Here is a 23,425-nt window from a genome sequence, read left to right as displayed (position 1 = left end):
TGTAGTATTGGTTTGTAGAATAGTAAATAATTCAATAGCACTCTCAGCTGTGTCTAGTGGTAAAGTAAGTGTATGTAGACTGGGATGAGAGTCAAATAGAAGATGTGGTGGGTATGGATCATGTAGTATCAGACAGTGTAATCCTTTGATACGTGGAAGGAGTGATGTCATTAGTTCATTACTCCATCTTAATTCTCCTATCATTAGAGCCTGATATAAGTGATCTCTATCAGATATGTCCAGTGAAAGAGTTTGTAATGTGTCATTGTCCTTTAGATTTAGATTTACTACTTGATTAGGAGGAGGAGGATAAGGAGCAAAATATTGTGGTAATGTTGTCTGGATACCCACTGGTAGATCAGGTTTCCAGACTAGTGTTAATGATGTTATTGTTTCATTTCTTGTTACTCCTCTAATAATGCTAATAATGGTACTTTTTCTTTCATTCTCAAGCTCAGTGTACTTGTCTGTATTGTCAAATATAGACACATGCATTCCGCCTTGTATTTTTAAGTGCAGTATTTTCAATTGAGGAAGATTGAGGAACTGTAACAATACAAGACAGGGAACATATTGAAGATTTATTAATAGACAGTAGCACTCCTGAATATTGTATAAAAGTGATGGTTGTAATAATTTGTGTATTAATTCATCAGTGGGTTCATACAACTCAACTACAAGTCTCTTACACTGGGTCTGTAGTGAGTTATTGGTTAGTCCAGCAGTGAAGATTGATAGTGACTGGTTAGATGCAGTCCCCAGGTGCAAGTGATTCCATATTGTGTTGGAATTGTTTATACAATAACTGAGACACAACCAGTCAAACAATGTTAATGATACTCTATACAGACACAGTGAGTGGTTGTTGATGGATTGTGCTAATACTTGACATAATGTTGTGTTCTGTGATTCATACAGGAGTTGAAGAAGAAGAATGGGAACATTGTCAAAATCATCAGATTCGATATGATCAATTTGTCTAATTTTAGGATTCTGATGTACTAAGAGATGAAGAGTCTCATATCCTAACAATGGTTTCCTCTTACACTGTAAGTCAAGTTGTTTATTAAAATACTGTTGATAGCTCTCATGTTCAAGGTGAGTTAGACCTGCTACAAACCTCAGACACATTCGAAAGTGATCGTCATCAAAGTGATCCTTAAACACTTCCTCTGTCTTCTCCTCATGTTTAACTATCCACCATGCAGCTAGAAATTCCTGTATACTCAAGTGAAGGAACTGATACTTCTCCTCATCATATTCTATGAATGTTGTCATCAATCCAAGATAGTCTTCCTTGACTGCCTCAGTCAGTGACTGTAGTTGATGTGAAGAGAATGTCATTCTTGTATTAGCCAGGTTAGTATAAGCTATTTGACACATCTCTTGTAAAGGTTTAGCAAATTGTGTTGGTAATGAAGAAAGACTACCTAAAGTGTGTGGGTTCATGTCATGTTTTTTAACATGTCTTCTGATAGTTTGTAGAATAAAGTTCTCATAGAGTTGAGTGAGTGTTGTTGGTAAGTGTCCTCCTTCCTTACAATAAACTAAGATAACCATGGAGCAGACTAGTGGTATATAACACAATAAATGGACATCATTTCGTACTTTAAGATCATTAATGAGTTTCACTGCTAGTTGTGAGTCCTTACTGCTTTGAGTAGTTGTGAATGGTTTAGATAAAAGAAGTGCCAAGCTGCTTTTATCAATGAGTTCTTGTGCTAGTTTTGTATCTTTTTGAAGTGTTTGTATAATTACTGTTGATATTTCTTCCTTAGAAAACCCAATGACCTGAACATGTCTACTGATAGTATCCATTTTCAAAAGTGAAGAGGAGGCATAGCTACGAGAGGTAACAATTACTGAACATTGGTCTAACTTCCCTTTACAAATGATACTAGCAGCTAATGAAGACTGTCTGAGTCTTTCACTTAGTTCATCCCAACCATCAAAAATTATCAGTAATCCTTCTCCATCCCTCTCCTCAAACCATTCAGGTACATTTTTATATCTATTAAGTTGACGCACAAACAGGTCAGCCAGTGTAGTAGCTGTAGCTATCTTACTGTTCCTTAACGGACAGTAAAGTACCAAGTCATACTGTTGGAGTAAAATTATTTCATTAGACCACATATTTAACAGTTTACGACAGAGTGTGGTCTTGCCAATACCAGGAGGACCATCTATTACTACTCTGAGAGACTGAGAATTAGTTGATGGTCGAAGGACATCTTCAATCCTAATCCCTATGTTTTCATTTAGTCCAAATATTTCATCGACTTGTCCTCTTAGCATATGCCAAGCTGATTTTGCTTGTGTGCTGGAGTCTTGTTTTTCTACTAGCGCTAGTCTTCCAAAATAATCTTTTCCAATTCTTGGTGGCCAATCTGTAGCAACAATAGGTTGGGATTTGTAGTGTTGTCTCATATTTTTAGCATATCCTTGAACATCATCAGGTATTGTAGATGGGACATTATCAGGTATAGGCTGACCTAATGTATTGAGATATAATGACTATATTGATCACTGATAATGTACACACACACACTCACCTAACTGGTGTAATATAGAGGTAGCAATATCTGTTAGTGTATGATGTTGTTGGTTTATTAATACATGACATACAACAATAAGATACTGCTTTGGAACAAGACAGTCTTCTAACTGTTTTTTCAATTCAGACATTAATCGCCCAGATTTAATAATATCAGAAGATTCAGTTACATTTTGAATTTGATCAACATTTTCAATTTTTATTAGTCCTTTAGCATATAACCCATATGCTACTTTGTAATGATTATGAGCAATAGCATCAACAAGAGTATCATAATTCATTCTGAATATAGCAATGGGAGTGTTACTTGCAGTATGTGGACTGACATCAGGTATAGACTGACCTAATGTATTGAGATATAATGACTATATTGATCACTGATAATGTACACACACACACTCACCTAACTGGTGTAATATAGAGGTAGCAATATCTGTTAGTGTATGTTGTTGGTTTATTAATACATGACATATATCAATAAGATACTGCTCTGGATTAAGAGAGGATCCCAACTGTTGCTCAATGACATTCACAAGTTTACTAGATTTCTCATTATTAGTTATTCCTAATACATGCATCTCCTCTTTGGCTTGTTGTGGTATCATGTCTTTAGCATACAGTGCATTAGTTACATCGTATAGATTCACACTAATAGCGTGAACTAGTTTATCAGAATGAGTCCTTAATATATCCTTTGGATTACCTGCAGTAGTGTATCAGTAAATGAGTGTTATATTAAGTGTCTGTTTACCTGATGTAGTACTAGTAACAGGTTTGTTTGCAGAAACTGATGATGATGCACCACTGGCAGAAGCATCACTGCCTATTTTAAAATATTGTTTTTAAATATTATACTTTTATGAAATAGATGTATAAATACCTTGTGATTTCTGCATTTGTAAACTAAGACCATGCTCTAACATATAAGATGAATTAAATTATAAAAAATATTTTGTATACCTAAATTGTTTGGAGGACTTTGGTTTGACCGCAAGCACCTACATAATTTAGTAACAATCCAGTTCCAGACTCTACCTAATCATGTTAATATTTATAAAATATAAAACTGCTACAATTAGCATAAATCTATGTTTACCTATAGGACCAGGATTGAGTTCAACATCTCCTGATAAGAGGAGGAGGAGAAGTAAAACCAAGTAGTAGATCAGTTCAGAGCTACTGCCAATAGTAGCTATAAACAAGACTAATGACTGGAGGCAGTGGATCATAACAGTAACAGTAATTATACCTATTGTAAATACACTGTATGATAATATTATACCGGTATACTGTTGATTTGTTTACCAGTTGGAGGAATGAAATTGAACTTCATATATCTTAATAAAGATAAAAGAAGAGAAACAATAAGAGACAGAGCTGCTGGCAGTTTAGATGTCTTCTCTCCTGATGTAGTACTGCCTGACTTGCTGTCTACTGCAGCTTTGAATGAGTGAGAGTGGCAGCCATTAGCTGGTCTACTGGAGGCAGCTTGACAGTAGTTCCACAGTCCAATACTTGCTCTCCATTGAGAGACATCAATCATCTTGTACTATAGTATGGAGGACAATGAGAGAATTAGGTAACTTGAGGTACTAGATCTACACTTTAAGTCAAGGAAAAAAGCTGGCCTTTTTACGTATTGTTTCTAAAGTTTGAAAAGAAGCAATTAATAAGTCTTTGCAGCAAGCCACAGTAAAGATGGGCGTACTTCCAAAAATGGGTGTATTAGTATAAGATGGGTGCACCAGTACAAAGGATGAAAGGATGGGTGCATCAGTGTATGTGTGTTGTAAATAGCACCTCATGAAAATAGCTACACACCAATAGCACTGAATATCATTAAAATATCTTATTACTGAAGAGGGTGGATGTACATACTTACATATACAGTGTTTTTCTGATTGTTTGATTCAATTATTCAGTTACTCATCATTGTACTAGCTAATACATGTGACACGATCAGGAATTGATGTGTTAGTGAGTTGGGTTCGTAAAATTAATTGGGTCAATCAACCTGCAAGGTATAGGGTTCAAATAAAACAGTACGTATACCACACACTCATAAACAAATTAATCACTCAGAATGATTGTGTATACACAATCATTCTGCTTGTTTGATGCATGTATGATGGCATTTAACCATTAGCCTGTGCATTAGAATTAAAATACTTACTGAATCTGAAATAATTATGTTTAAGATTTCAGAGAATGTTATCTCGTGGCAATTTAAAATATGACGCTATAAGCATATACTGTATGTTATTCATTAACTATTAGTGCTATCAGTAGTACCAAGAGTAGATAATATTTTAGGGTTTATCTACTCTTGGTAGTACATCAGTGATGACATCATCAAGTATGATATAGTCCCAGTATAAGTACTAGTAGTTCTTGTATTGATGTACTTGAATTTATGCTGTAGAAAAAATTTGAGCTGATTCTAATTGCAAATTTTTGAGTTATGAACATTGAAGAAAATGAGCCAATTTTATTTTTGAAAATTCCCCGGTACTATAGCCCATGATTTTTTTCAAAAATGACTTCAAAATCATCTATAATTTTTTTACATTTTCTGATACATAATGGTGCCCTTATACTGTGTAAAAAGATGAGCTCATTCCAACTTCAATTATTCAAGTTATGGCCATTTTCTAAATTGGCCGATTTCCATAGTTTTTTCCTGAAAATGGTCCCAAAATAAATTTTTTATGCATATTGATATTGAATACGGGCCCACTGGAATACAAGTAATGAAGAATATCAAACAATCACTGGATCCTAATGGAATCATGAATCCAGGGAAGATTATACACATACAATCATTATGATAATAATAATGCATGTAAGTAAATTTATCAATTTAATTATTTTTATAATAACGAAAGTACTAATTACAAAGCAGCATTAATTGTTCAAAACACTAGTAATAATAACTAAGATTGGCTATTACCTAAAATAAAATAATTAAGTCAATATCAATTTATTATAGCTAGGGGATCAAGAAATATTTTTTATATTATTAGCTTTTATTATTTCATTAGCTACTGCATTTTCTCCCATTCCATTAAGAGCTTCAATCAATGTTCCATATGTTGCTTTACCAGTTTTTAGCCATGCTTCTATACACAAGTTCACACAAGTGTTTGCTTCTCTGCCATGATCAGTTTTAATATCATTTAAGCGAGTAGAATTCACGTTGAGATGTTGCCCAAGTTTTTCCCAGTCACCCTTTGAAAATCCATAATTATCCAACTCAGTCACTATTCTATTCTTATGATCATTACAATTCAAAATTTCTATTATGAATATGAAAAATTATATTAATGAATTTAAGCCTACCTTGTCTTTCAGTTGAAGCAGCAAAATCTGTCCTAGCCCCTGAGCCAGCTGGTCTGGTAACATCTAATAATTAAAAATTAGTATATTATTAACTAAAGCATCAATACTAATGTACCATTTGTAGTTTTTAGATAACATTCAATGTATATTGTTATTTTTCTTTCTGCACCCATTACTGGTACACCATAACATAATGTTCCTTTAGCTTCAGGTGAAGCTTCTACTGTTATGAGACATAATGGAAGCATAGTATGATCATCGCCACCAAAATTTTCCACATCACTTTGATACAACTAAAGAAAATAATCTAATTTATTTACAATCTGTGTTTTCTTACTGTACAAGGATCTATAAGAGGCCTAATACACCAGCCTTTTATTGAATATTTTTGATTAGTGTCATCAAACACTAATTCAATGTATTCCTCTTTAAACTTAAAGCGAAAACCCTGTCCTTCTTCCCATTCAGGATACTCTTCCTTCACATGCTAGATCATACAAAATATTTAAGTAAACAAACATACGTCTTACCTGACGGAGGGCTTTTAAATTTTTAACAGCAAAAAATTTAACTGAATCTCTTACATCTTTTCTTTCATAATATAACTGTCCTGCAAAGGTTTGGGACTTGTCTATTCCAGTAGCTTGAGCTGTAAATAATGTAGTAATTATAACACATTGTATAATGGAAAAGTGTTATTTTAGTCTCACTAAAAAGATCTGGCTTCTCAGTAGATGAAGGTCTGTCCTTTTTATGTAATTTTTTATCATCGTTTTTCTTTCTTCCATCTTTTGGTCCTGCAGGACCAAGTCCTTGAGGCCTAGGTTTCCTGCAAGCTCCACCCTCTTGTTCCTGTTTTCCTCCAGGCTGCTGTAGCTCATCTTGTTGAGATTCTTCTTGAACTAGTAGATTTGGCTGCTCCTGACTTCCTTGTTGGCCTACACTCAGATCAATAGGCACTTGTTTCAGTCCCAATATGCATATGAAACAGTTTGTAGTAAAATTAAAAGACCCATACCAACTGTCAGACTTGAAGTCTCCTTCTTGTAATAAAAAATTATAAGGAGAACTACTGTCTATTGAAGCAATGGCAAATCTAAGATAGCGTCTCATATCAGGTTGATTTATTAGATCAATACAATGCTGTAACTCTAGTCTCATTGGTGTAGGAATGGATGTAGATACAGCATATACTGCACTAACAAGAATTGTGTTTTTTGGAAACATGAACTTTCCACCTGCAAGTGCAGTCACTTGCATTTTTTCTGATGAACTTACACGTAAATATTTCTTGAGCAGGTTAATTTTTATTCCATAGGCTTCTAAATTTATCAATTGCTGATCATTCAGTTCAACTTGTAACATCATATCTTTTATGACATTTACAGCTCTTAGATAGTGCAGTTTATCTAAATGATAACATGAATTATAGTAAACATTAATATCCTTACCAAAGGAGCAAGACTGTTTATCCACAAAAAATACTTCATCACTGCTCACAGTAGTTTCTAATGTAAAAGATGTAAAAATTTCAAAAACTAAAAATATTTGATTTGTATAGGCATAGTATTATTTGAATTAAATTTTGCTTAGGAAATAAAATAAACTCACGTTTTATATTCAATATTGGTAGTGGTTTGTGTGGTTGTTCCTTTTTGTGTCTATCAATCAATGTCTTTCTTTGGTTTTCAAAAGTATGCTTTATGAGCCAAACAAATCCTGTATCAATCTCAATATATTCAAGCGATGAATGGATGAAGATAGTTTCACATAAATGTTGTACTAGTTCTATCCAGTTAGGTTGAGATGAATAAATAATATCTTCACACTCTATCTTCAGTAGTTTGATGGTTGTATGTGACTCTAACATATTAGTAACAGCAGGTAGTACCTGTTCATAAAACAATAATGTCATTATTTGTTTCTTCTTTTCCCTACTAGAATTACTGTATGCCTGATCTGGTGTGAAGTCCACTTCAAGTTCTGTGAGGTTGTTTTTTTGAGAAATGACATTAATAAAAGTTCTTATCTCTTTATTCAGTGGAATGGATACACTCAACTGTTGTAGACTGGTGTTGTGTCTGAGACCAGTTGTTAGGAAGGACAGGAATGAACTGGGAATGGGAATTTGAGTGTCATTCAATAAACCGTCGAAATCCCTAAATCTATTAATCTCAAGGTATTTCAGTGTTTGGTTTTGTGTTAGCATGTCTTGTAGACTAGTACCCATACTGCTGGTATATACTCTCTCCTTTATCTCTACACTCAGAGCTTTAAGTGTAGTATTGGTTTGTAGAATAGTAAATAGTTCAATAGCACTCTCAGCTGTGTCTAGTGGTAAAGTAAGTGTATGTAGACTGGGATGAGAGAGAAATAGAAGATTTAGTGGGTATGGATCATGTAGTATCAGACAGTGTAATCCTTTGATATGTGGAAGGAGTGATGTCATCAGTTTACTACTCCATCTTCCTATCTCTAGAGCAGTCAGTGGTGTGTTCACCTCTACTATATTCAGTGATGATTGTAGAAGTTCATTGTCAGGTATGTACAATGAAAGAGCTTGTAATGTGTTGTTGCACCTTAGTAGCTGCTCTATTACTTCATCAGGTAGAGGAGAAGTATCAGCAACAACATGTATTGTTAATGATGTTATTGTTTTATTTCTTGTTACTCCTCTAATGACACTGGTAATGGTACTTGTTGTTTCATTATTTCCATAACTCTGAATCTTCATTTCTTGTAGTGTTGAATTCATTTCTATATGTTTCTCAAATTCAGTGCATTTGTCTGTGAAGTATGTATTGTCAACTGTTGGTAGAGTATGATCATTCATTGTTAAGTGCAGTATCTTCAATTGAGGAAGATTGAGGAACTGTAACAATACAAGACAGGGAACATATTTACTAACAATTAATTCACAGTAGCAGTCCTGAATATTGCATAGAAGTGATGATTGTAATAATTTGTGTATTAAAACATTACTGTGCTCATTCAACTCTACCTCCAGTCTCTTAAACTGGGTCTGTAGTAAGTTATTGGTTAGTCCAGCAGGGAAGACTGATAGAGACTCGTTAGATGTAGTCCCCAGGTGCAAGTAATTCCATGCTGTGTTACAATTGTTTATACAATAACTGAGACATAACCAGTCAAACAATGATAATGATACTCTATCCAGACACAGTGAGTGGTTGTTGATGGATTGTGCTAATACTTGACATAACGTTGTGTTCTGTGACTCATACAGGAGTTGAAAAATTAGAAGAATAGGAACATTGTCAAGATCATTGGAACTGATATGGACTTGTTCAATCTCAGGATTCTGATAGAAGTATGAAAGATGACAATTTTCAAATCCAAACAATGGTTTCCTCTTACACTGTAAGTCAAGTTGTTGTTTATTAAAATACTGTTGATAGCTCTCATGTTCAAGGTGAGTTAGACCTGCCACAAATCTCAGACACATTTGAAAGTGGTCATCATTAAAGTGATCCTTAAACACTTCCTCTGCCTTCTTCTCATGCTTAGCTATCCACCATGCAGCTAGAAATTCCTGTATACTCAAGTGAAGGAACTGATACTTCTCCTTATCATAATCTATGAATGTTGTCATCAATCCAAAATAGTCTTCCTTGACTGCCTCACTCAGTGACTGTAGTTGATGTGAATAGAAAGTCATTCTTGTATTAGCCAGGTTAGTATAAGCTAATTGACACATCTCTTGTAAAGGTTTAGCTAATTGTGTTGGTAATGAAGAAAGACTACCTAAAGTGTGTGGGTTAATGTCATGTCTTTTAACATGTTTTCTGATAGTTTGTAGGATAAAGTTCTCATAGAGTTGAGTGAGTGTTGTTGGTAAGTGTCCTCCTTCCTTACAATAAACTAAGATGACCATGGAACAGACTAGTGGTACATAACACAATAATTGAACATCATTTCGAACTTCAAGATCATTAATGAGTTTCACTGCTAGTTGTGAGTCCTTATCTGTAGGTAATTCAGCTTCATCACTTATTTCATCATTTTCATCATCACTGTCACTATCAGGAATGCTTTTACTATGCAAGTAATGAATAATTTTTTGTGCTAGTTTTGTATCTTTTTGAAGTGTTCGTATAATTACTTTTGATATTTCTTTTTTAGAAAACCCAATGACCTGAACATGTCTACTGAGAGTATCCATTTTCAAGAGTGAAGAGGAGGCATAGCTACGAGAGGTAACAATTACTGAACATTGGTCTAACTGCTCTCTATGAATGATACTAGCAGCTAATGAAGACCGTCTGAGTTGTTCACTTAGTTCATCCCAACCATCAAAAATTATCAGTAATCCTTCTCCATTCCTCTTCTCAAACCATTTAGCTACAATGGGAACTTCACAACATCTATACTCAAACAGGTCAGCTAGTGTAGTAGCTGTAGCTATCTTGCTATTCCTTAAAGGACAGTAAAGTACCAAGTCATACTGTTGGTGTACAAGTGTTCCATTAGACCACATATTTAACAGTTTACGACAGAGTGTTGTCTTGCCAATACCAGGAGGACCATCTATCACTACTCTGAGAGACAGAGAACTATCTGTGAGTTGGAGGACATCTTCAACACTTATCTCTTTGTTTCCAGTTAGTTTAAGCACTTCATCAACTTGTCCTCTTAGCAGATGCCAAGCTGTTTCTGCTTGTGTGCTGGAGTCTTGTATTTCTAGTAGTGCTAATCTTCCAAAGAAATCTTTTCCAATTCTTGGTGGCCAGTCTGTAGCAACAATAGGTCGGTGTTTGTAGTGTTGTCTCATATTGTCAGCATATCCTTGAACATCATCAGGTATTGAACTAATGGGTGTGACAATATCAGGTATAGACTGATCTAACGTATTGAGATATAATGACTATATTGATCACTGATAATGTACACACACACTCACCTAACTGGTGTAATATAGAGGTAGCAATATCTGTTAGTGTATGATGTTTTTGGTTTATTAATACATGACATATATCAATAAGATACTGTTCTGGATTAAGAGAGAATTCCAACTGTCGTTGTATCACAGACACTAATTGACTTGATTTCCTATAATCAGATATTCCTGTTACTGTTTGTGTATTCTCTTTACTATTCAGTGGTATCAGTCCTTCAGCATACAGTGCATCAGTTACTCTGTAAAGGTTAGTAGTGATAGCATCAGTGAATTTAACAGAATGAGTCCTTAATATATCCTTTGGATTACCTGCAGTAGTGTATCAGTTAATGAGTGTTGTATTAAGTGTATGTTTACCGGTTATAGGACCAGGTTTAGGATTACTGGTACTAATTTCCATATTGTCATTAGTGCTTCTTCCAGCTATGGGATCTGTCACATTGTCTTCAATAGTTCTAGCTAGTTCATTCTCTTTACATTGTTTCAAAGCATTAATGACATCTCTCCATGATGCTGTAGGATTAACTTGTAACCATCTCTTATGTAAATCCTCCATCCTGAGGTAAGAGCTTCCTTTTGTTTTAATTATATCAACATCAAGTTGTGTTATTCCACCAGGAAGACAAAGAGCAAATGATTCCCAATCAACAAGTGGTTCAAGGTGCTTTGCAAATAAGTTACTTTTTCCAGTTAAAAGACCAGGATCAAGCTCTGATGTGTAAAAAATTATGTTTATTATTGATACTCAAAATAATCATATAAACAGAGGCATTCAACACAAAATAATACAACATCACATGTATAATAAATAATTTTATTACTTTCCATAACTGGATTGAATGCATCGTCAACTGGTGAACCAGATATAGACTGATGTAGACTTATATCAGGTATAGACTGACCTAATGTATTAAGATATAATGACTATATTGATCACTGATAATGTACACACACACACACACTCACCTAACTGGTGTAATATAGAGGTAGCAATATCTGTTAGTGTATGATGTTGTTGGTTTATTAATACATGGCATATATCAATAAGATACTGCTCTGGATTAAGAGAGGATTCCAACTGTTGCTCAATGACATTCACAAGTTTACTAGATTTCTCATTATTAGTTAATCCTAATACATGCATCTCCTCTTTAGTTTGTTGTGGTATCAACCCTTCAGCATACAGTGCATCAGTTACATTGTATAGATTCACACTAATAGCGTGAACTAGTTTATCAGAATGAGTCCTTAATATATCCTTCAGATTACCTGCAGTAGTGTATCAGTAAATGAGTGTTGTATTAAGTGTCTGTTTACCTGATGTAGTACTAGTAACAGGTTTGTTTGCAGAAACTGATGATGATCCACCACTGGCAGAAGCATCATTGCCTATTTTAAAATATTGTTTTTAAATATTATACTTTTATGAAATAGAAGTATAAATACCTTGTGATTTTTGCATTTGCAAACTAAGACCATGCTCTAACATATAAGATGAATTAAATTATAAAAAATGTTTTGTATACCTAAATTGTTTGGAGGACTTTGGTTTGACCGCAAGCACCTACATAATTTAGTAACAATCCAGTTCCAGACTCTACCTAACCATGTTAATATTTATAGAATAAATTGCTAAAATTAGCATAAATATATGTTTACCTATAGGACCAGGATTGAGTTCAACATCTCCTGATAAGAGGAGGAGGAGAAATAGAACCAAATAGTAGATCAGTTCAGAGCTGCTGCCAATAGTAGCTATTAACAAGACTAATGACTGAAGGCAGTGGATCATAACAGTAACAGTAATTATACCTATTGTAAATACACTGTATGATAATATTATATACTGTTAGTTTGTTTACCAGTTTGAGGAATAAAACTGAGCTTCATATATCTTAATAAAGATAAAAGAAGAGAAACAATAAGAGACAGAGCTGCTGGCAGTTTAGATGTCTTCTCTCCTGATGTAGTATTGCCTGACTTGCTGTCTACTGCAGCTTTGAATGAGTGAGAGTGGCAGCCATTAGCTGGTTTACTGGAGGTAGCTTGACAGTAGTTCCACAGTCCAATGCTTGCTCTCCATTGAGAGACATCAATCATCATGTACTATAGTATGGAGGACAATGAGAGAATTAGGTAACTTAAGGTGTAGCTATTTCAGTGATCACTTACACCACAATAAAGAAAGAAGGAAAGAAGAAGGAAAGCGGCAAAGCCAAGGATTTAGGAATGCAAGCAAAGGAAGTTGAGGGTTGTTGTAATAACATTCATGTGATCATATAGTGCAGATGCAGTCTTTATGATACAATCATGTAGTTTACAAAAATTATTTCCTTAAATTGACAAAACTGTATTTGACTGAAACATACAAAGTACCAGTTAGGGTATACTAGATCTTTACACATCACTCTATTGTAAATTTGTAATGGCATAAGTATTGTTTACAATGCAATATTATTATGTCAGTATGTATAAAATAATAAATACCGGTACACTGAAGTATAATTCCTTTATCCAGTCACTAATGGTAGAAAGTGAGGCAGCTGCCGCAGCTCCAAGCACAAGAAAAGTGGGTGCAGGTGTAACTGAACTATCACTGAATTATAATCATGGATCATTATCAATGTCATGTGAGTAATTCTCTACTACATTGTTATTATAGAACTTACCATTATTATGACCAAATATGGCCATTTCACACAATAAAAAGTACTCTTAGTTCTCTTTCCCTCCCTCCCTTCCTCTCTCCCTCTCTCTCTCTTTACTTCTATTGTGGGTATTAGTGGATTGTATATTTGTGTTCTCAAAGCTTTATCATAACATTTTACATTTTGACTTTCCTATAGTTGCTACACTATTACATTTATACTATCACAGTGATGTAACAATGAGCACAAAGTTACTATTTTTTAAAAGAAGCAAGCTTTTGCAGCCAGCCACAGTAAGTAGAAAAGATGGGTGTACTACCAAAAAATGGGTGTATTAGTACAAAGGATGGGTGTATCAGTGTATGTGTGAGGTATATAGCACCTGTTGCTAGAACACACCAACAACACTGAATATTATTAAAATAATAATTTTTCTTTATTTTCTGAGGCAGATTTCTGCTGTATCTCTTAATTAATCTACAATTCTACACTAGTTTTAAGTGTAGTACACATAGCTATAGTTTATACACTGATGTACTAACTACTAACATACACTTCACATTATGTTCACTGTATACATTGTTCTTAGTTAAGTAAACAGTGTGGTAAGGAGGAGTGTATTTATTTACACAGTCAGTAACAGGTTACCTTTATCAGAAGAGGAATATCTAATGGCTACTGGTATCTACTGGTGTCTTGTATTGACTGAATGTCTGAGTCTTGTTGCATCCAGTGAGTTAAAATGTATATAACTATAGTAACCTTATCAATGGTTTAGTGGCATCAGTGGTTCAATTCGCTCAAACGGCACCAGATTATTCCATTGTATGTCCTGGTGACAGATTAGTACTTACTTGTATAGTGGCTGAAACTGGAGGAGCTGTTGTTTGGCAAGGAGATGGAATACAGAGATTGCTACTGACAAGTGGCCCAATGAATGGGACACTTAATAGCTTCTTTGTAAATATTAATGAATCAAACAGTACAACATTGATAAGCACAGCTATTGATAATAATGTTTCAGTTACACTAGATGGAGCTAATATTGTCTGTCTAGCAGATGGAGCCAATGCCAAACAATTTACAATTGATGTTGCAGGTAATGATTTTATTATTATTTATGTTTATTTAGGGTCATTAACTTATTAATAGATGCACCAGTTTCAGTTAATAATGTATCAGTGAATGCAATTAATAATAGCACAATGTTGATCAGTTGGACATATCAGAATGACACTGAGGAACACTGTCTAACTGGATATGCTATTAATATTAGTGCTAATGGCATGCTTGGGGCTATCAATACTCCTTCTAATGAGTATTATATTAGTTCTCTTATTATTGGTACTAATTATTCATTTATTATTATTCCTATTGATACTATTGGAAGAGAAGGACCTCCTTCATCATTAATACAGTATATATGGAATGGTAAGTACTATACACACACACTCATTGTATTTCTTATAGTACCAGCTCAAGTTGTTAATATTAGTTGGGATCAGATATCAACTGATAGTATTACAATATGGTGGAATAACAATGAAGTATGTTAAGATATTACTAATATTTATTATTATTTATTAAAATAGGATTCTACTATACCAGTTCCTCCTATTCAGCATTACATTATTAATGTATACAGTGCATCAAACAGTATCATATTCAACAGCAATACAGCTAACACTAATATTACTATTACTGGACTACCTCTTACTGATACAAACTACACTATTACTATCATTCCTGTTAATGTTATTGGATATGGACCATCAGCTACTGTTAATGGTACAATATATTATAACAGCAATTGTCATTGAATTGTTAATGTATAGTCAATGTAGCTATTGTTCCTACAATGACCAGTAGTTATGTACCATCATCATCATCATCAGGTACTATATTGGTGCATTATGACTGTATTTATTCATTATTTATTCATTATATGTTAATAGTTACATTAGTTAAAGATATAAGCACCAGTACATCATCATTACTTATAACACCTATGTCGAGTAAATAATAATATCAAAGTACATAATAATTAATATATTCATTAATAGTATCAGTACCCACTGCTACTGGTACATTAACTATTAGTGGTACTGGAAGTGCATCAGTAGTGACATCATCAGCTATGATCCCAAAGCCCAGTACAAGTACTAGTGGCTCTAGTGTTGTTCCTATTGTATCAGGAGCTGTTGGAACAGTATTATTAATTATAATCATTATTATTATTATGTTGATAATAGTAATGGTAATTAAAAGACAAAGAAGTAAGAATCTATTAACTTGTAATAAATATAATGTTATTATACAGGTAAATCTAACAATAGTGTAGAATTTAAAATGTAAGTAATTTATTACAATTTCCAATACATAATGAAGTACACATGCCATATAAAAAGTTTGAGTTGACTCCGACTTCAAAATTTTATACTGTGAGCACTTTTTAAAAATGACCAAATGGCTCCGAAATCATTCCCCAATTCGATTACATTTTCTGGTACACATTAATGTACTTATGTTGTAGAAAGTTTCAACTGATTCTAACTTCAATTTTTTGAGTTATGACCATTTTTTAAAATGGCCAATTTTTGAAAAATACCTATAGCCCATGATTTTTTTCAAAAAATGGCTCTGAAATCACCCCAAATTTTTATTGAATTTTCTGGTACATATTGATGTCCTAATGCTGTGTAGAAAGTTTGAGCTAATTCCGACTTTAATTTTTTGAGTTATGACCATTTTTAAAAAACAGCCAATTTTTGAAAAAATACCTAAGGCTATATATAGCCCATGATTTTTTTCAAAAAATGGCTCCAAAATCACCACAAATTTTTATTACATTTTTTGATACATATTGATGTCCTAATGCTGTGTAGAAAGTTTGAGCTGATTCCGACTTTAATTTTTTGAGTTATGACCATTTTTTAAAATGACCAATTTTTGAAAAAATACCCAAGGCTATAATGGTTTTTTCCAAAAAATGGCTCCAAAATCATCCCAAATTTTTATTACATTTTTTGATACATATTGATGTACTTATGCTGTGTAGAAAGTTTGAGCTGATTCCGACTTCAATTTTTTGACTTACGAGCATTTTAAAAGTCCCAATTTTTGAAAACATAACATAGACTACTAAGCTTATTGTTGTGCATATTGAAATGAAGCATCACCATAGTACATCATTTCTTTAATATGATTATAACACACAGGTACAGTACTGATGGGGCTACTCCTACATATGATGAGATCATTGATAAACCAACTACTACAGTACCAGTACCAATATATGATACACCAATGGAGACAGATATTAACATCAATGTACACACTAATACTGCATATCAGAGATCAACAGTTAATAAAGATATTATTGCTGTACACAATAATGCTGCATATGGACAAATAATGATGTAAATAGAAATTCTAATCATCCTAGTTATATGCACATATTCATTATATGCATTATTCCGTCAAAAAAAATTAATTATTATTATGCAATAATGATGAACTATTGGAAAACAGTGAAAATTGTGACAATTAAAAGTATCTGGTTTTAATTTTTGAGTGTTATACCATTAACACAAAAATTTGTACACTAAATTAGTATTACTATTAAAAAAATATTTATAATTAAAATGAAAATTCACTAATAATAACCCATTGATATTAGACAATGAACATTAACTATTGGTAGTGGTTTGTGTGGTAGTTCTTTTCTGTGTCTATCAATCAATGTCTTCTTTTGATTGTTAAGAGTGTCCTCCAGGAGAGAAGGAGAATTCATTTTAGTAGTAAAAATCTCAATATATTCAAGTGATGGATGGATGAAGATAGTTTCATATAAATGTTGTGCTAGTTCTATCCAGTTAGGTTGAGATGACTCAGTATTAATGTCACACTCTATCCTCAGTAGCCTGATGGTTGTATGTGATTGTAACATGTTAGTAACAGCAGGTAGTACCTGTTCATAAAACAATGATCTCTTTCTATTTTCTAAACTATAGTTTCGCGCATGACATCTATTTGTACCTATGCATCTTTCATCACTGCTTTCAATCTCAAAGTCGTAAATGTATGACTCGAGTATTATAAACTTCATTTCAAATTCTGTGAGATTGTTCTTTTGAGAGATGACATTAATAAAAGTTATTGTCTCTTCATTGAGTGGAATGGATACACTCAACTGCTGTAGACTGGTGTTGTGTCTGAGACCAGTTGTTAGGAAGGACAGGAATGAACCAGGACTGGGAAAGGGACAATACCAGTGATTAAGCATATTTAGATATTTCAATGTTTGGTTTTGTGTTAGCATGTTTTGTAGACTAGTACCAATACTGCTGGTATATACTCTCTCCTCTATCTCCACATTCAGAGCTTTAAGTGTAGTATTGGTTTGTAAAATAGTAAATAGTTTAATAGCACTCTCAGCTATGTATACTGATAAAGTAAGTGTATGTAGACTGGGATGAGAGAGAAATAGAAAATGTGGTGGGTATGGTTCAGGTAATATCAGACAGTGTAATCCTTTGATATGTGAAAGGAGTGATGATGTCATCAGTTTACTACTCTTTCCCATCTCTAGTGCAGTCAGTGGTGTGTTTACCTCTACTATATTCAGTGATGATGGTTGGAGTTCATCACGTATGTCTAGTGAAAGAGCTTGTAATGTGTTGTTGTCCTTTAATAACTGCTCTATTACTCCATCAGGTAGAGAAGGAGGAGGAGCATAAGCATGTATTGTTAATGATGTCATTGTTTTATTTCTTGTTACTCCTCTAATGACACTGGTAATGGTACTTGATATTTCATTCCATCCAATATACTTAATCTTCATTTCTTGTAGTGTTGAATTTATTTCTATACATTTCTCAAGTTCAGTGCACTTGTCTGTGTAGTATGTATTGTCAACTGTTGGTATAGTAGGATGTTCTATTATTAAGTGCAGAATCTTCAATTGAGGAAGATTGAGGAAGTGTAACAATACAAGGCAGGGAACATATTGACCTTTATCTAACTCATAATAGCACTCCTGGACATTGCATAGAAATGATGGTTGTAATAATTTGTATAATAATTCATCAGTGGGTTCTTTCGACATTACCTCCAGTCTCTTACACTGGGTCTGTAGTGAGTTATTAGTTAGTCCAGCAGTGAAGACTGATAGTGACTGGTTAAGTACATACCCCAGGTGCAAGTGATTCCATGTTGTGTTGGAATTGTTTATACAATAACTGAAACACAACCAGTCAAACAATGATAATGACAGATACAAACACAGTGAGTGGTTGTTGATGGATTGTGCTAATACTTGACATAATGTTGTGTTCTGTGATTCATACAGGAGTTGAAGAAGAAGAATGGGAACATTGTCAAAATCATAACAACTGACATGATCAAATTGTCTAATCTCAGGATTCTGATAGAAGTATGAGAGATGACAAGTCTCAAATCCAAACAATGGCTTCCACTTACAATCTAAGTCAAGTTGTTGTTTATTAAAATACTGTTGATAGCTCTCATGTTCAAGGTGAGTTAGACCTGCTACAAACCTCAGACACATTCGAAAGTGATCATCATCAAAGTGATCGTTAAACACTTCCTCTGTCTTCTTCTCATGCTTAGCTAACCACCATGCAGCTAGAAATTCCTGTATACTCAAGTGAAGGAACTGATACTTTTTCTCATCATATTCTGTGAATGTTGTCATCAATCCAAGGTAGTCTTCCTTGACTGCCTCACTCAGTGACTGTAGTTGATGTGAAGAGAATGTCATTGTTGTATTAGCCAGGTTAGTATAAGCTAATTGACACATCTCTTGTAAAGGTTTAGCTAATTGTGATGGTAATGAAGAAAGACTGCCTAAAGTATATGGGTCAATGTCATGTCTTGGTTTTATTTCCACATGTCTTCTGATAGTTTGTAACATAAAGTTCTCATAGAGTTGAGTGAGTGTTGTTGGTAAGTGTCCTCCTTCCTTACAATAAACTAAGATGACCATGGAACAGACTAGTGGTACATAACACAATGATTGGACATCATTTCGTACTTTAAGATCATTAATGAGTTTCACTGCTAGTTGTGAGTCCTTACTGCTTTGAGTAGTTGTGAATGGTTTAGATAAAAGAAGTGCCAAGCTGCTTTTATCAATGAGTTTTTGTGCTAGTTTTGTATCTTTTTGAAGTGTTTGTATAATTACTGTTGATATTTCTTCCTTAGAAAACCCAATGACCTGAACATGTCTGCTGAGATTTTGAATTTTTAAAAGTGAAGAGGAGGCATAGCTACGAGAGGTAACAATTACTGAACATTGGTCTAACTGCTTTCTATGAATGATACTAGTAGCTAATGAAGACTGTCTGAGCTGTTCACTTAGTTCATCCCAACCATCAAAGATTATCAGCAATCTGTCTCCATTCCTCTTCTCAAACCATTCAGCTACCATTTGAACTTCATAACGTCTATATTCAAACAGGTCAGCTAGTGTAGTAGCTGTAGCTATCTTGCTATTTCTTAAAGGACAGTAAAGTACCAAGTCATACTGTTGCTGTAAAAGTTGTCCATTAGACCACATATTTAACAGTTTACGACAGAGTGTTGTCTTGCCAATACCAGGAGGACCATCTATTACTACTCTGAGAGACAGAGAACTATCTGTTGGTTGGAGGACATCTTCAACTCTTATCTCTTTGTTTTCAGTTAGTCTAAATATTTCATCAACTTGTCCTCTTAGCATATGCCAAGCTGATTCTGCTTGCGTTCTGGAGTCTTGTTTTTCTACTAGTGCTAGTCTTCCAAAGAAATCTTTTCCAATTCTTGGTGGCCAGTCTGTAGCAACAATAGGTTGGTGTTTGTAGTGTTGTCTCATATTGTCAGCATATCCTTGAACATTATCAGGTATTGAACTAATGGATGTGACATTATCAGGTATAGACTGACCTAATGTATTGAGATATAATGACTATATTGATCACTGATAATGTACACACACACACACACTCACCTAACTGGTGTAATATAGAGGTAGCAATATCTGTTAGTGTACGATGTTGCTGGTTTATTAATGCATGACATATATCAATAAGATACTTCTTTGGATTACGTGCTGGGCTCGCTTCTAACTGTACCTCTAAGACATGAACAAGGTTGCTTGCTTTTTTATTATCAGTTACTCCTAATACATGAATGTCCTCTTTAGTTTGTTGTGGTATCAGTTCTTTAGCATACAGTGCATCAGTTACATTGCATAGATTCACACTAATAGCATGAACTAATTTATCAGAATGAGTCCTTAATATATCCTTTGGATTACCTGCAGTAGTGTATCAGTTAATGAGTGTTGTATTAAGTGTATGTTCACCTGATGTAGTACTAGTAACAGGTTTATCAATTACAGTAACTGATGATGATACAGTAGATACTACTGGTACAGTACTAGTAGGAGCATCAGTATTACCTATTATACATTTAATATAATTATTAATACATGATCATACCTCCTGTACATTGATGTACTTGTAACTGATCATTAATAGTTTGTAACAAATTTATCTCTTTTCTTTTAGTCAATGCATTAAGTACATCTCTCCATATTGCTGTAGGATTCTTCTTAAGCCATTTAGAAAAGAGGGCTCCTTTACTTTGTTCAGCATTAATTGCAAATTCTTCAATTGTTGTAATATCTTGTTGTGTTATTCCAGGTAAGAGAAGACCAAATGATTGCCAGTCAACAAGTGGTTCAAGCCATTGAAGTAATAAGAAAATATCAGGTTGATCATCAATCATAGGACCAGGATTAAGTTCAACATCTCCTGATAAGAGGAGGAGAAGTAAAACCACATAGTAGATCAGGTCAGAGCTACTGCCAATAGCAGCTATAAACAAGAATAATGACTGGAGGCAGTGGATCATAGCAGTAACAGTAATTATACCTATTGTAAATACACTGTATGATAATATTATATACTGTTAACTTGTTTACCAGTTGGAGGAATAAAACTGAGCTTCATATATCTTAATAAAGATAAAAGAAGAGAAACAATAAGAGACAGAGCTGCTGGCAGTTTAGATATCTTCTCTCCTGATGTAGTACTGCCTGACTTGCTGTCTACTGCAGCTTTGAATGAGTGAGAGTGGTGGCCATTAGCTGGTCTACTGGAGGCAGCTTGACAGTAGTTCCACAGTCCAATACTTGCTCTCCATTGAGAGACATCAATCATCTTGTACTATAGTATGGAGGACAATGAGAGAATTAGGTAACTTAAGGTGTAGCTATTTGAGTGATCACTTACACCACAATAAAGAAGGAAAAAAGAAGGAAAGCGACAAAGCCAAGGATTCACAAAGTAAGTTGAGGGTTGTCAACTCCAACTTCCTTTGAACTTGTTGTAATAACATTCATGTGATTATTATCAGATGCAGGTGCAATGCTATTACTTAGATCTATATGATACAATCATGCGTGTAGTTTATAATAATTATTATGTCCTTAAATTGACAAAACTGTATTTGACTGAAATATGTAACATAGAAAAGTACCACTCTATTGCATGGCATATTAAGTAATGTTCACAATGCATTTTTATGTCAGTATGTATAAAATACAAAATACCTGTAAACTGCGTTATCCAGTCACTAATGGTAGAGAGAGTGAGCAGTTTCAAGCACTGGGAAAAGTGGGTGTATGTGTAACTGAACTATCATTGAATTATATTCATGGATCATTATCAATGTCATGTGAGAGTGATTCTCTACTACATTGTTGTTACAGAATTTTCCATTATTATGACCAAATATGGTCATTTCACACAATAAACAGTATAGTTCTCTCTCCCTCCCTCTCTCCCCCACTTCTATTGCAGGGCATTAATTGATTGTATGCTGTGTTCTCAAAGTTTAATATTATACTATAGCATTTTGCATTTTGACACTACTAGTCGCTACACTATTACATTTACAAAAAGCAAACTTTTCCAGCCAGTCACAGTAAGTAGAAAAGATGGGTGTACTACCAAAAAATGGGTGTATTAGTATAAGATGGGTCCAGTGTATGCTATAAAGGATGGGTGTAATTCAGTGTATGTGTGTGGTATATAGCACCTTATGAAAATAGTTACTGGAACACGATAAGTGTAGTATTTGTAGCTACAGTTTATACACTTATGCATTAAGTTACACTTCACATTATGTTCACAGTGTATATGTACACTGTTCTCTAAAGTAAACAGTGTAGTAAGGAGGAGTGTATTCATTTACACAGTCAGTAACAGGTTACCTTTAGAGGAGGAATAATGGCTATTAGAATCTACTGGAGTCTTGTATTGGCTGAATGCCTGAGTCTTGTTGCATCCAGTATGTTAATGTTAATGGATAATAACTATTTTATCAATGGTTTAGTGCCATCAGTGGTTCAATTCACTCAAACAGCACCAACTTATTCCATTGTATGTCCTGGTGACAAATTAGTACTAACTTGTATACTCACTGGAACTGGAGGAGCAGCTATTTGGCATGGAGACAAAGGGACAGTAGAATTACTAAGGCCAGATGGTTCATTGAATGATACTGTTGATAGTTTTTTTGTCAATATTAACGAATCAAACAGTACAACAGTAATAAGCACAGCTATAAATGATTCTGTTCCAGTTACACTAGATGGAGCTAATGTTGATTGTGCAGCAGATGGAAGCACTTTAATACGATTCACCATTGATGTTGCAAGTAATGATTTTATTATTTATGTATATTTAGGTACATTAATTTATTAATAGATGCACCAGCTTCAGTTAGTAACATATCAGTGAATGCAATTAATAATAGCACAATGATGATCAGTTGGACATATCAGAATGACACTGAGGAACACTGTCTAACTGGATATGCTATTAATATTAGTGCTAATGACACATTTTATGTGGCTATTAATACTCCTTCTAATGAGTATAGTATTAGTTCTCTTATCAT

The 23,425-nt window shown here is 34.0% G+C and overlaps 2 protein-coding genes across 2 annotated transcripts; one reads left to right on the top strand and one right to left on the bottom strand.

The window, feature by feature from the left end:
- Window positions 1-5,457: 5,457 nt before the first annotated feature.
- Window positions 5,458-8,119, bottom strand: LOC109586470 (uncharacterized). The gene is made up of 8 exons (XM_020002662.1): window positions 7,505-8,119; window positions 7,345-7,401; window positions 6,604-7,302; window positions 6,424-6,542; window positions 6,231-6,380; window positions 6,009-6,186; window positions 5,894-5,956; window positions 5,458-5,850 (listed from the first exon to the last, which is right to left on the bottom strand). The coding sequence occupies exons 1-8, from the start codon at window positions 8,100-8,102 to the stop codon at window positions 5,552-5,554; spliced, it is 2,163 nt and encodes a 720-aa protein (XP_019858221.1). The 5' UTR covers window positions 8,103-8,119; the 3' UTR covers window positions 5,458-5,551.
- A 5,948-nt stretch (window positions 8,120-14,067) lies between these two features.
- On the top strand, window positions 14,068-15,276 carry LOC109586469 (uncharacterized). The gene is made up of 4 exons (XM_020002661.1): window positions 14,068-14,188; window positions 14,235-14,555; window positions 14,609-14,643; window positions 15,049-15,276. The coding sequence occupies exons 1-4, from the start codon at window positions 14,128-14,130 to the stop codon at window positions 15,274-15,276; spliced, it is 645 nt and encodes a 214-aa protein (XP_019858220.1). The 5' UTR covers window positions 14,068-14,127.
- The last annotated feature ends 8,149 nt before the right edge of the window (window positions 15,277-23,425 follow it).

Source organism: Amphimedon queenslandica, unplaced genomic scaffold (genome assembly GCF_000090795.2).
Source record: "Amphimedon queenslandica unplaced genomic scaffold, v1.1 AMPQUscaffold_12862, whole genome shotgun sequence".
NCBI lineage: Eukaryota > Metazoa > Porifera > Demospongiae > Haplosclerida > Niphatidae > Amphimedon > Amphimedon queenslandica.
This window is presented reverse-complemented; position numbering and strand designations above follow the sequence as displayed.

Coding starts and splice junctions, on each gene's coding strand:
- LOC109586470 (XM_020002662.1), bottom strand. CDS start 8,102: ATGCTAACACAAAACCAAACACTGAAATACCTTGAGATTAATAGATTT. Junction 6,381..6,423: donor ATTTAAAAGCCCTCCGTCAG/GTAAGACGTATG, acceptor TGTATGATCTAG/CATGTGAAGGAAGAGTATCC. Junction 6,187..6,230: donor CTCTTATAGATCCTTGTACA/GTAAGAAAACAC, acceptor TATTTTCTTTAG/TTGTATCAAAGTGATGTGGA.
- LOC109586469 (XM_020002661.1), top strand. CDS start 14,128: ATGGCTACTGGTATCTACTGGTGTCTTGTATTGACTGAATGTCTGAGT. Junction 14,189..14,234: donor TCTGAGTCTTGTTGCATCCA/GTGAGTTAAAAT, acceptor TCAATGGTTTAG/TGGCATCAGTGGTTCAATTC. Junction 14,556..14,608: donor ATTTACAATTGATGTTGCAG/GTAATGATTTTA, acceptor ACTTATTAATAG/ATGCACCAGTTTCAGTTAAT.